Source organism: Calypte anna, chromosome 1, assembly GCF_003957555.1.
Source record: "Calypte anna isolate BGI_N300 chromosome 1, bCalAnn1_v1.p, whole genome shotgun sequence".
Classification (NCBI taxonomy): domain Eukaryota; kingdom Metazoa; phylum Chordata; class Aves; order Apodiformes; family Trochilidae; genus Calypte; species Calypte anna.
In genome coordinates, this window is record NC_044244.1 from 2,661,811 (window position 1) to 2,676,139 (window position 14,329).

Consider the following 14,329-nt stretch of genomic DNA (forward strand, 5'->3'; position numbering starts at 1 on the left):
ACAGGTGGGAAAAGAAAAAAAAAAAAAGAGGAATAATAATGTGTGATCCTGTAATTAAAGTCTGGCTCACAGTGTGTCAGTATGGGGAGCAGATTTGGGAGTACAGATGCTATTTTCAGCCTGGCAGTACCTAATTCCTGAGGGCCTGATGCTGCAGCTTTAGCATTATATTAAAACCAGGCTTAGCTTGGTTTGGTTTTTCATCATTTCATTATATGGATGGCAACACAACTTTCCAGTAGCTATAAAGGCTGCAAGACACATTAGTCTGATACAGAGTGAGGTTTTGGTCTGAAGAACTACATGTCTGAAGTATGTATGACCAGTGAAAAGCACGATAAGATGCTGATTGTTATCTTCCAGCTCAGCTGTGTGGCTGGAAATACAAACCAGGTTGATGCTTAACTGGTACCCATGTGTTGTCCTCCTGTGCTGGATGTGTTTGCAACCTTCTCTTCTGTTACTCTTGAGCTGGGTATCTGCCTGTTTCATTTTAGAAAATCCAGATATTCCTGCCACGCTGCAGATGGAGGAGATAAATGGGATATCTGGAAGAATTTGGGTGCTTGTGTTTTAACCTGGAGCTCAAAAGGGTTTCCTTCCAAGCTATTCTCAGGAGAGGAGTCCCCACACCCTGCAGATCTTCACTGGGACTGCAGAGTGTGTTTGTTTTATTGAAGTGCTTACAAAAATCTCAGGTCAGCATTTTGCCCTGGCTTTCATTCCACAATAGGAGACTTACAGTTTGGGGAATAGTTAACCAGCTATCCATCCAGCTCTCTGGAGAGTGCACATCTAAAATTCCTGATCCAGCAAAGCAGCTGAGCTAAAGGAGACTTAATGGGATGAAGGCTCCTAGGGAGAGGGGAGTGGGATATGCAATGATGCTCTTGCTCTTGAAGCTTTAGAGCAGCACATTGAGTCCAGCAGAGCTTTCCCTTTTTGGTTTCTGCCACTGGAAATACAAAACTTCCCTCTACCAGACAGATGGAGAAATCTGAGTTTGAATCCAGGGTGCTCATTTTATCTACTGTCAGCTGCTAGAGAGAAGCTGAGCCCTAAACTTTTAGGTCAGTCTCCAAACTTTGTAATATTCAGGCTCAGCCATATTTTGGGTTCTGAGCAGCCTGATCTAATGGGAGGTGTCCCTGCCCATGGCAGGGTGGCTGGAACTGGATGATCTTTAAGATCCTTTTCAACTCAAACCTATTCTGTGGTTCTATGACTCCTTTTACCTTAGATCTGTAAATCCCCAGGTAGATGGGGACAATCTCTGCTCTGGGGTGCAAGGACCTTGAGAGGGGATGTTGGAACTCACCCTTTAGCAGCCCCTGAGTGCTCACACAGCTGAGACTCTGAAGTCTGGAAGTGGGTGAATAATTTAACATCCACACTTAGTCTTTATAGCTGATTTTAATGGGGGGTAATAGCACTGCTAATAACAAAATCCATTGAAGATGCCCTGTGCAAGCCCATAACATCAGCTTAATGGCAAAAGGTAATTGGCATGCAGTTGGAAATGTCCTTTTGTATTAACCCTCTGGATTTCTAGGGATGCTTCTGCCTTGAAGCCATGGCCTTGGCAGGGCATGAGGAGTAAAATACAGATGTGTTTTATGCTAAGCAAATGTAAATTTGGGTGGAAACTGCTACCAATTGGTGTTGTTGGGTGTGTTTACACAGGGCAGACAAGACAAAGGACAGTGAGAGTGCTGAAAGCTCTGACACCAGTCAGTGTGTGGTGTAATATTCATAGGCTTGTACAGCCCTGGTCCTGTGCAGCCACCAATTCTCCTGAACTCTCACTGATTGGGAGCACCAGGGTTTTCAAGATTCAGCCCTGGGCACCTCTAGTCAGGCACTTTCAAACCAGATGCTGGAAAAAAAATGTTCAGCCTGCCTAGCAGAAGCTGCTGAGGGCTTCCCCTTCCCAGTAGGGAGGTACCAGCAGCCCAGAAACCCACAGGTTTGCAGCCCCATAAGAAGGGTCAAAGAACATGGACCATGCACATCTCCATCCTTTCCTAGGATGTCCTGGACAGGACAGTTGGCAGGGCTACCAAGGAAAAGTTAAGCTGTAGCTCTGTGGGTAGAGCTTCTCTAGAGCTGTGCTTCCTACCCCAGGGATGGAACTTTCACCCAACACTTTTTCTTCTTTCATGGTGTCCTTCCAGCTCTCCAACCCACTGAGCCATCCCATGGCTGTCGGCCCCAGAGTTGGAGCACTCCAAGGCATGAGTGTGGTTTTCCAGCTATCTGTGGTCCCAAATGGCTCAATGCTGTTGATTTGCCATCCCAAATGATTGCTTCTCACCCTCTCGACCTGACTTTGGGTTAAATGTGTCCTTCTCTTGTCCCTCTTTGCTCAGGTGCACGAGGAAGGAGAGATGCGAGCGCTCCAGCGAGCCCCGGAGATTTGCCTCGGAGATGAAGCAGTGTGTCCGTCTGACTGTGCATCCCAACAACATCTCTGTCTCCCAGTACAACGTGTTGGTGAGGAACACTCATCCCTCTGCCCTCCCCCTCAGGTTGAATGTCACAACAACCCCACGCAGCGCTAAGGGCTGGGCACAGAGTGGCAGAAAGGGACCTGGGAGCTGGGTTGACAGGAAGCTGAACACGAGCCAGCAGTGTGCCCAGGTAGCCAAGAAGGCCAATGGCATCCTGGCCTGGATCAGGAACAGCGTGGCCAGCAGGTCCAGGGAAGGGATTCTGCCCCTGTGCTCAGCTCTGGTGAGGCCACACCTTGAGTCCTGTGTCCAGTTCTGGGCCCCTCAGCTCAGGAAGGATATCGAGGTCCTGGAGCAGGTCCAGAGAAGAGCAAGGAGGCTGTGAAGGGATCCAGCAGAATTCCTGTAAGGAAAGGCTGAGGGAGCTGGGGGTGTTCAGTCTGGAGAAGAGGAGGCTCAGGGGAGACCTCATCACTCTCTACAACTACCTGAAAGGAGGTTGGAGCCAGGGGGAGGTCGGGCTCTGCTCCAAGGCATACATCAGCAATACAAGAGGCCATGGGCTTAAGCTCTGCCAGGGAAGGTTTAGGTTGGATATTAGGAGGAAATTCTTTACAGACAGAGTGATCAGGCATTGGAATGGTGAGGTGGTGGATTCTCCATCCCTGGAGGTTTTTAAGAAGAGACTGAATGTGGCAGTGCCATGGTTTGGGAACCATGGTGGCAGTGGATGTCAGAGGATCATCTATTGATTACCTGAGAGGTTCTTTCCAACCTGGATGATTCTGGGATTCTGTAATCTGCCCCTGCAGACTGCCAGACCTGTGCAACATGAGTGGGAAGGAGCAGCAGCTCCATGCACGAGGTTCTTCCTTATCCTGGTGCAGAGAAAGATTGGCCACAGGAGGATGTTTTGGCCTTGGTTATCCCCTCTTTAGATGTGTAGAAGAGGTCTGCTGTGAGCAACTGTGAGGGACTGAAGGGACTTTGTGCCCTTGAAGTGTTGTGTGCACAGCGTAGTTGTTTACTTCCTTGGGAGAGGGTTGTGTCTATGGCTGGGCATGGACTTTAGGCAAGGGACATTATGATGAAATAATGAAATTACTTTCTAGGATAGGGACAAGTCAGGGATATTGTTATTCCAGTAAGCTTCAACTTTTTCTCATCTTGGGTGGAAGTGTTTCTTTCTTAAGCCACCAAGACCTCCACCCTGTTGAAGATCCAGAGCAGAGGGGCAGGATGCTATGCAAAGGCACCTAAGGCCACCAAGGTTCATACTTTTTTGTGACCTTCCTCAGCATAAAGTTTAGTCCTTATGGCCTCCAGATACTCAAGTCAGTAGCCCACAAAGCCACACAGTGAGTGCTGGTGGAGCAGTAGATGATTGGATCATTTTCTGGGCTTGAGGAAAGAAATCTGAAGATCTAAGCAGTTTGTGATTTCTCTCCTGACCCATGACAGCAGCACCTTAAGTGGTCAGATCCCAGCACCCTCTGAGAATAAGGAAGAGACCTGTTTTATTCAGGCTACTTGGGCCCTGTCCTTTTGGACATCTTAGTTTGGGCTGGAACTGAGTTGATAATACAGACCCCAAAAGCTCCAGCTCTGAATGAGTTGTTCTCTAGCCCCAAACCCTGAAAAGTCTAAATGGTGTTGGTCAAGGCCCATCTGCCAGGCACCTTCCAGGTGACAGGTTTGGGAGTGCAAAGGTTTCTTCAGCAGTAATCACAGATATAATGAAGTGAAATGAAATCATAATGAAATCAGCCTTTCAAAGGCTGCATGTCCAATCACTGCAGCTTTTTTTTCCAGCCTCTTAACTTTGCTGTGACTTTACTTTCCTAGGCTTCAAACAAAACTGATCTGAGACATCTTGAGTCCTTTGTTCTTCTGGGAGTTCAAGGTTTCTTTTTCTTATTCTCTCAGTAGTCACTGAACTCTTTCATGTTGGAATAAATCCCGGGGGACTTACTGGCTCAGGGCGACTGGAATTGATAACAGAATAAAAGATTTTTCCCTCCAGGTTCCTCAGGCAGGGCAAGTCAACACAGAGCTGCTGGGATCAGAAGTGGCTGTTGTCTGACTCTTGCCCAGCAATTTGCATGAACATTTCCATGGGAGTCTCAGCTCAGTCCAGGATATACTGGTGTCCCAGCTCACCCACAGTCACCACAGATAGTCCTGTGGAGAGGAGCATCAATAAATGAGTAGCTGGTGGTGTCCTTACTGAGTGTCACTTGGGTTCTAAGGCTCAATGATGAGTTCTTGCCCACGGAGGCAGAGAAGGTATCTGTGTTGCCAGACAAACTTTCAGCCTTTGGTTACAAACAGGGGCTTGGAAAACTGTATCTGAGTCTGTTGCAGTGCAGGGATTTGGGAAACTGAGGTTGTTTCAGGTTGCTTTAGGATCTATGAGAAGAGGAACTTGCTGGGAAAAGGGTCTGTTCTTCCCTCATCTCAGCACCTGCAGAGAAGGAGGGGGGGATGTAGGAATTCTCCTCTGTTCAGAGTCTGTACTGGCTCATGACTCTTGTTGCCAAATTCTACTGATCTATCCATTGGGGTCATCTTCTGCATTGCCCAACTTCCTTCTGTATTGCCCATGTTCAGAGAAGAATAGTTATTAAGCAGAATTTCCACCCTCTCCATTTCTATCTATATTAATGAGCAAGGAGAATTAATTCAACCTGAATGCTAAATCCATCCAAAAAAAACCCCAAAGTTTTTTTCCTTTTACCCATCCAAAGCCACAGAAAAATCTTTCCTCTTGCCATTCCCATTGTCTGGAAATGAACACACTCTCACAGGGGCTTTCTGTCAGCCAGGGCTAAGGTTTATCTGCTCAGCCTTTCTCCCTGGTGGTGCTTCAAGTGATGAAATAACTCCAAGCCTTCTCTAAGTGAGGAAAAGAGTGTGAGGAAGCTGTAAGCATTAAGTTATCATCCTGTCTGGCTTTTGCCACCTGGACTCACCTCCTCTGGTTTTTGTGCTGGTAGAATCACCACTTCAGCCTGCATTTGTGTCTCTTTTTGGTGACTGTCAGCTCAGATGGAGCCTCAGATAACTGGTGGAGGAGGCAAGTGTGGAGAAAATCTGCATTTGTGGCTGGCTTTACTGGTTGGTCACAAAACCTCTAAATTTATACTAACCAGCAGGTCATCAGCAGGAGCTAGAAGTAGCCTGAGCTGACTCTCTGTGTTCAGACATGGTCTGGTGGGTTGGGCAGGGATGGAAAGTAGTGGTGCAGGACCTTAGCCAGACTGGGAGGGTAGCAGCATGAGCATCCTTCTCTAGAAACATGGTGGAAACCAGCAACAAGATTTCTTCCCTTCCTGACCACGGGCACTGACACAACAATGCTGGTGGGTGTTGTGAGCTCTGAAAACAGGGTTTTCAAGTTCTCCTTCAAACAAGTTCTCCTTCCTAGCTCTTTCAGGTTTTTCTACATGGCAGCCCAATCCAGCAGGTCCCCAGAGCCAACTGGTGGGATGGGCAGGAGAGCTTTGCTGTGCCTCTAAGAGACAGAATTTCTTTGTGGTGGACTGAAGGCTGTAACTAGACTCTCCTTACACAGGAACATGGGGACAGAGTGCTCCCCCATCTGCTGATGCTAGGAGAGCAGCCCGTAGAGAGTTAGACTGGAGCGCTACAGTTTCTCTGTAGTCTGCAGAGTGCCTCTTGTGAGTAGCTCTCACCTTCCTCAGAAACCGCCTGCCCTGGGGCCACCAAAGCCCTGGCCTTCACAGCTGGCTCCAAAGAATCCCCTGCCTAACCCTACACTTGCATGACAGACAGTGAGCACTCCCCCCTCTCCACTGGGAAGGTGTCCCTGCATAGCCACCCCCCACCTGTGTCAGCATCAGCATCTCCTCATCCCCTTCCCCCTCCCCACACACAGCCCTCTCCTCAGTCGCTGCTTTCTGTTGAAGGAGGATGCTCTCTCTAGCAAGAGGCTCTTTGTCCAACCTCTCCAGTGTAATTCTCTCCTGATGGCCCAGCTCCATTGGTCAGCTTAATATTCTCTCTTTTCTTTTTTCTTTTCTTTTCTCTGGTTTCCCTTCCTTCCTTCCTTCCTTCCTTCCTTCCTTCCTTCCTTCCTTCCTTCCTTCCTTCCTTCCTTCCTTCCTTCCTTCCTTCCTTCCTTCCTTCCTTCCTTCCTTCTTCCTTCCTTCCTTCCTTCCTTCCTTCCTTCCTTCCTTCCTTCCTTCCTTCCTTCCTTCCTTCCTTCCTTCCTTCCTTCCTTCCTTCCTTCCTTCCTTCCTTCCCTTCCTTCCTTCCTTCCTTCCTTCCTTCCTTCCTTCCTTCCTTCCCTTCCTTCCTTCCCTCCACCTTTGTTTGCAGCTGGTCCTGGAGACCTACAATGTCCCAGAGCTGTCAGCAGGAGTCAATTGCACCTTTGAAGACCTCTCAGAGATGGATGGTTTGGTGGTGGGCAGTCAGATCCAGTGCATCTCCCCAGCTGCTAAAGAGGTTCCCCAGATCATCACAGAGAACGGTGAGTATCCCAGTATCCCATAGCTCCTCTGTTGCACAATTTCCCCCTCTTTTCCCCACCCCACACCCTCTGCCTCTCTTTCTGCTTTCTCTCAAAGCAGAATTGGGCTGATGGCAGCCTGAAGGACAGGGCATGAAAAGCACAAGTAGGTGCTTTTAGGAGTAGGTGAGATAGTGTGGATGGTCCTGGCTGGAGGACCACACTGTACCATGAGTTTTCTCCACATGTTTGTGTGTGCACACTTGTGAAAGCATCCTGCTGCCATTCCAGTACCCATAGCAAGGTGCTTCTAGAGGTGACAGTGTTTTCAGACACCTATATCAAGCTAAGACAATAGGTGGATGGAGGGTATTTGCTCACCTTTTGCCCAGGAACACAATCCAGGCAATGAGGTTGCTCTCAACACATCCAGTCCCCTGTGAAATCCTGCAGACCTGAATGATCCTGACTGTAATTTTCATTCTGCTCTTCCCAGATTTGGATCTAGGTGCTCAGCAATTCCTCCCTGGACTTTACTGCCTTTTTCCTGTCTCTCCCTCCCAAAGTGATCCAGCAGAGAAAAATACCTTGTCCCCAAGGATGCTTCCCCCACCCACAGCTTCCTGCCCTCTTCTGTTTCCCTTTTCTAAGAACTTTTCTAGGTCCTATCAAGAGCACCTGCAGCTCTTTGCAGGGACTTAATGTAAAAACATCATCCTTCTGGTCACCCCGAGACATGCAGAGAGGATCCTGTTATTTTTGTCCTTGGCTTTATGGGGAATTTTACAGTAAAGTTTGTTTCTGACAATCCCCAAGCCATAGCAAACAACATGAAGCAAACTGTCCCCATCATCTTCTTCCTGCTTCCCAAACTACACACACCAGCAGTCCCAAAACAATCCCCCAAAGGCCTGGTACCATTTTCAAGTCTCAATGAGTTGTCTGTCACCTTTGCTTAACAAGATAGATGCCAGAAATTATTTGCTTGGTATGGACATCTCTCCCAGACCAGGCTATGACCAACCAGCAAACAAAAACAGCAGAGAAAGCTGGAGGCAGTAAAAGAGAGAATGATTTAGGTGAAGCTTGGTTTCCAGAGAAGATTTGCACCTGCAGCTTTCATCAATCTCAGCAGCTGATGCTCTGCACTTCTTCAAAGACCATGGTCCTCCACACACAGCACCAGAAGCTGGATTTGAACCAAAGGCTGGGAGGCTCTGCAGCACATCTGAGCCCTGGAGCCACCCAATCCTGTTTTAAAATATATGCAAGATGCTGGCAAAGTTGTTAAATATGAAGCAGTTAACAGAGGTGTCAGAGCAGATGGGCAGGAGTGTCGAGCACTGGCAGCAAAATGTGTTTGGTGAAGTGGGTGAGGTGTTCCTGAGTGTGTCTGTATCTGTGTGCTTGCACGTGGGTGATCATGCACGTGGGCACACGCAGTGACAAGATGTCACATTTGCCTGGCCCTGATTGATGAATCCATCCTTCAGGCAAGGAGGAAAACAGAGGTGAAAAGGTCAACAAGGCTGAAGTCTCGGATTAAACAGTGGTCACTTCCCCAAGAAATTACTGCAGTTGTTGCAGCCACTCATTACCAGGGGCTGATGGGTTCTAAATTGGGTTATGGGTTCTAAATTGGGGTTTTTGCATTGTGGAAGAGGTAAAAGTTGTCTGTCCTGAATGGAAGTAGTGAGAAGATGATGTGTAGAAGCTGAGGTGAAGGCATGGGGTCTGCAATGGAAATGGATTAATCCTTCTAGAAGTGCAATGGCTTCTGGATGTCCCTCATGTTGAACTGGGCTCTTTGTAACCAAAGGTTTGGGTGACTTGACCTTGGGGTGAACGTTGTGGAGTGAATCTGGAGGAATTACAGATCCTATGAGGAGAGGCTGAGGGAGCTGGGGGTGTTCAGGCTGGAGAAGAGGAGGCTCAGGGGAGACCTCACCACTCTCTACAACTCCCTGAAAGGAGGTTGGAGCCAGGGGGGGGTTGGGCTCTTTTGCCAAACGACTTTCAACAAGACAAGAGGACATGGTCTCAAGTTGTGCCAGGGGAGGTTTAGGTTGGATATTAGAAAGAATTTCTTTCTGGAGAGGGTGATCAGGCATTGGAATGGGCTGCCCAGGGAAGTAGTGGATTCTCCGTGTCTGGAGATATTTCAAAAGAGATTGGATGTGGCACTGAGTGCCATGGGCTGGGAACTGCAGTGGGAGTGGATCAAGGGTTGGACTTGATGATCTCTGAGGTCCCTTCCAACCCAGCCAATTCTATGATTCTATGATTCTATGATTCCATTTCTGGTCTTTATTTCCTATCTTTGAACTGGTTGAGGCTGCAGATAGGGATTCTCTGCCCTGTCCTCACTGCTGTCCTCCTTGCTCATCCCTCCATCCTGCTTTATCAAGATACAACATCTCTTTGGGGCAGAATCTGGAAATGGCCTTTTTCTGACACAGTTGTCCTGGATATTGGGCCCTATTCAGAATTAAATAACGAGGGTGAGGAGAAAGCAGATCTTTTTTTCTCCCCTCAGGAATGTTCATCCTCCAGGTAGTGTATGCATAGGGCACCAATGTCTGGGGACAGCAGTCACATCTTTCACACAGTCCTCTTCCTTCTGGGGATGTCAAATGAACAAGCAGAAAGGAAGAACTTTAAGGACAGTACTACAGTTTAACAACCTCCTAATTCCAGGCATCTGTATCCTCTTTTTGAGCTTAGTTTTTTTCTTATTTGATGACTTCAGTCACCACATTTTTTTTAAACTAGTGAAGTATGGTCTAGACCTGTCACCATCACCCAGCCCAGGATCTGATCCCAAGTATAACTTCCAGTGGTGAAAACGTACTCCATCATGCCAGTAGCATAAGAGGGAGAGATGTACCTGCTAGAGAACCAGGGTCTAGAAGGATCTTCTTGCATGTCCTACAGCTTTTGGGGGTGGACTAGCCAAGGTATCATGGAGCAGCTCCAAGGTCAGTCTGGTGGCGTGGCCAATGGGGCTTAACTAAGGTAACAAACCAGTCAGAAAGTGATGTGTTTGTTTTTTTCCCCAGGAGACCATCATATTGTCCAACTGCAGCTCAAATCCAAGGAAACGGGTATGACCTTTGCCAGCACCAGCTTCGTCTTCTACAACTGCAGTGTCCACAACTCGTATGTTCCATTTCTTTTGGTACCTGCTTTCCATTCCCTTTCTGGATGGCCACAGAACCCACTCCTGAACGGGTCACGTGTCACTCAGGAAACTGGTTAGGTGTGGAGGTGACCAGGTGTCAGGGTATGACCAGTGACATGGAGCCATTTGCATGATGGGCACCATGGTGGGAAGATGAAGAGTAGTACAGACACCATTTGTTCTGCTGATGGGCAAGAAAACTTTACCCTGGGAAGCTGTACTTCCTTATGTGTCCCTCAAGCAGAGGAGCATCACATCAGAGGGAGTCTGTCAGGAAAGGGAGTCAAAAGCAAGTCATGACCTCAGCAAATGGCCCACTCACCTTCCCATTAAGGAGCTTTTTGTAGCTGGATCCTTCTGGATCCACGTTGGATCCTCCAACCTCATCCATGCTGTTAGCCCCACCAGTAGGAGCCTGTCCCAGACAGTTAATATGTTCTTGGGCTCCCAGATTCAGCAAGAGAGGAGCTGCTAGTTTCTGCATGATGTGAACCATCAGCAGTCCCAGCTCATTCCCTTGAAACCATCCTTTCCATCCTGTGAGCTCCTGCCCTGCATCCCATTCTTCAGGGGTTTAGCTGGCACCCAGGGCTGCTCAGGATCTGCCCCATCAGAGCAAATCTCCAGTTTTCCTGCAGAAAGATACTCTCCTAGCAGCTTGATCCACCTCTGAGCAAGGCTGAATGGCTCTATCCCCACCACTGAGCCATCAGAAGTGCCAAAAGCAGATAATTACTGCAGCTCAGTGCTTCACAAGGAAAGGCAAATCCTATTTCCATGTTCCTGCTGCTTTGACAAACAGTGTCAGAAAGCAAGGGTTGGGGAGGGGAAGAGCAGGAGAGATGGTGCTGTTAAATATTTATGGCATGTTTGGGTTTCTTACTCGACAAACTATAATACACTATCCATTTTTAATTTGATGTATCAGAGCAAGCACTTGTTACCAATTTGAAGAACAGCTCTCTGTACCAGAGCTGAAAGGAGATTGGAGCTGAGCAAGTTTTCACAGAGACAGGGGAGAGGGGTTGTGTTTGCCTGCTGAGTTCAGCCAGGCTTTGCTGGAGGCAATTTTTTTTCCAATGGCACAGGAAAATTTGCAACCCCCAAGTCCCCCTCCAGGTACTTCTGCACAAAGGTCTCCGGGTGGTGTGAATGACCACAAGAAATCTCTCCTATTCACTGCTTGTTTTGTGCAGAGAGGTTGTTATGGCTCAGTTTGGTTGCTGGTGAGCAGATATTGTATTAAATTGAAAAAAAAAACACAATAAGAAAGTGTGATGTAGGCCTAAGTCAGTGTTGTAACACAGCCAGGAAAGGCTTTTGCAACTCTTAGCCTACAGCATCCATGAGGCATAGAAGAATAAAACCTTGTAAGATGGGGGGCATGGTGCTTTCCTACACCCTGATTACATGAATAGATACCCTCTGATACCCTCAGATATCCTCTGATTCCTGGATGGCTGCTACAATATTTTTTCCTTCTCTGCTGAGACAAAGGGAAAATGTACAGAGTAACTATATTTCCAGAAGCCCATCACCCTGAGCAGATCTTAAACTAATAAGCACACGGGACAAAAGAGGAGAAAATTAGAAAATTCCCTGCTTCATCCTTGGCTTTCTGACCTTGGTGCATCCCAGTTTGTGTTTGGCCTCTGTATCACTGGGAGAGTGGGAGGGTAAACCAACTGGGACTGGCAGTGCACAGGGACTGTCCTCCACGGGCATCACTCCTACCTTGGTAACTTTCTCCCCACGTGTTTGCAGATCCCAGGGCACTGGTACAGTTCAGTGTGGATGCAATGAGGCTATCAAAGTTTTCATCCATCCCCTGATCCTGTATTTTTGGTTACATTCACTATTTCATCCCAGACAAAAAGGGGAATGCCTCATCTACACAAAGCAGAGAACTTGACACTGAATAAAAGCTGCAGCAGAACAACCAATGTGATTATTATTACTCTGGTAATTATTACTCTCATCACAATGATATTAATACAATCTAAATTAGGTAATTAATTCAAGACACTTGTGATCACAGTGACAGCCAGCTCAGGCCATGGCAAGTTCAGCACCATCCTGAGACCTGATGGTGTTGGGTCAGTGGAAAGCCCACGGTCTCCTGCTGTTGATGGCAAAAAAAATAGTTTTCTGAGCTTTGAGATAAACTACCAGCCTCAAGGTGAAGGACAGTTGGCTGATGGGACTTGACTGGCCAAGTGACTACTCTTTCTCTCCATCTCCAGGTGTCTATCATGTGTGGAGAGCCCCTACAGGTGTCACTGGTGCAAGTACCGCCACGTCTGCACTCACGACCCCAGCTCCTGCTCCTTCCAGGAGGGACGAGTCAAGCTACCCGAGGTAGGCAGGGTCAGGGCAGATGCTGCCTTTTGGCCTGGATCAGACCAACAATCCACCTCCAGTCCCACTCTCTTCTTCTTCTGCTCACCCTTCAGTGGATCTTCACCCTTCCCTTCTGCTCTGCCAGACCCCCAGTAACCTAACCTCGCCCTCCAAGTTCATTACCTTGGAAAGCCACTGACACCTCCCAGTTCTGAGGGACTGGAAGGGATGGGAAACACTGGGCTTGCATCTCCTCCAGCAGATAAAGAGGTTGCCTCTCAGCAGATCCCCCAGGCAGTTGAGATTTGGGGAGGATTCTGTGCTATGTCCCCAGCATCAGTGGGCTTCAGCCATGCTTCCAGCAGCACTGGGGCTTGGTGGGTTTGGTGCAGCAAAGCACCTTCAGACAAGGCTGGGGAATGGCTCCTTGTCAGTTGTGAAGCTGAACTGGACCTTAAGGCTTAATGCAGAGCTGGCTGCTGCCCTGCAAATGCTTTCTGGTTTGTTTTGTAACTAATGAGCACTTGCAGACAAGCAGAATACAAATAGGAAGCCACTTAATTACTTCATGGTCAGGAACAGGCTGAAAGCATCCTGGCCTGGCTGGTAGAAATCCTGAGATGGTTGGTTGTTTGCTTGGCCCAAGGGACCAGTAGCCATGAAGAGATTTGTTACCTGCTGAATCACCCAGCACAGAGGTGGCTGCTGGAATCTCCAGAGGTGTGTGTTGAATTTGGAGGGTGAAATCCCCACTGCTCCCTGCACTGCCTGCTGGGTCTGGTGTCCCTAATGTGTCCCCCTAGTTATCCCCAGCCCATACCCCAGGCAAACACACATGTAGGAATTTCACCCTCATATGGCATCCCCCCTTCCCTCCCACCCCTTCCTTAAGTGCTGGTTGAGATGTCACATATGTGAGGTGTCCTGGAGCAGACATCCTGAACTGCTGTGGCACTGGGACAGGCCATAAATATTCATGATTCAGGGAGGCTGCCAATTCTTCATCTACTAGAATTCAGCATTTGCTGTAAACCTGCTGGAAAACTTGCTGGAAGGCTTAGAGACATAGAGTCATGGAATCATTTTGGTTGGAAAAGACCTTTAGTACCAAGTCCAGCCATTAACAAGGTCAAGGCCACCACTAAACCATGTCCCTAAGCACCACATCTACACATCTTCTAAATACCTCCAGGGATGGTGATTCAACCACCTCCCTGGGCAGCACATTCCAGTGTTTGATAACCCTTTCAGTGTAGAGGTTTCTTCTCATATCTATTCTAAACCTCCCCTGGCACAACCTGAGGCCATTTCTCTTTGTCCTGTTGCTTGTTAGCAGGGAGAAGAGACCACCACCCACCTCACCCCAGCCTCTTTTCAGGTAGTTGTAGAGAGGGAGAAGGTCTCCTCTCAGCCTCCTTTTTTCCAGGCTGAACACCCCCAGGTCCTTCAGCTGCTCCCAGTAACACTTTTTGTCCAGATCTTCCATCAGCTTCATTGCTCTCCTCTGGACTCACTCCAGCACCTCAATGTCTTTCTTGCAGTGGGGGGCCCAAAACTAAACACACTATTCAAGGTGTTTTGCTGTCTTCTGCACAGAAGAAATGCTCAGCCCTGGAATGATTGGCCAATATCTGCAAGAAAAATGGTCTTGCAGAACCCAAAATTTTCAGAGTCTTTTTCTGACTGACAATGTGAGAAATGCCCTGTATAGCTTCAGGGCCCATCCCATTGTCATCTCTGTGTTTGCAGCCCTCAAGGACATGAGAGATGGCATCAGAAGTGAATTCTGACAAGCACAGATTTACATCCACCCTGTGGTCATAAAGATTTTGACAAATGACACCTTGAACAACCACCTTGAACAACCACTATGTCCATCTCCCA

The 14,329-nt window shown here is 48.0% G+C and overlaps 1 protein-coding gene across 1 annotated transcript in view; it reads left to right on the forward strand.

Moving 5' to 3' along the window:
• Window positions 1–14,329, forward strand: part of PLXNA4 (plexin A4) — a 479,396-nt gene that overhangs the window by 356,454 nt on the left and 108,613 nt on the right. Inside the window, 4 exon segments of the mRNA XM_030459775.1 lie at window positions 2,370–2,493; window positions 6,792–6,945; window positions 9,984–10,083; window positions 12,349–12,463. Of these exon segments, the coding sequence (XP_030315635.1) occupies window positions 2,370–2,493; window positions 6,792–6,945; window positions 9,984–10,083; window positions 12,349–12,463 (493 nt within the window).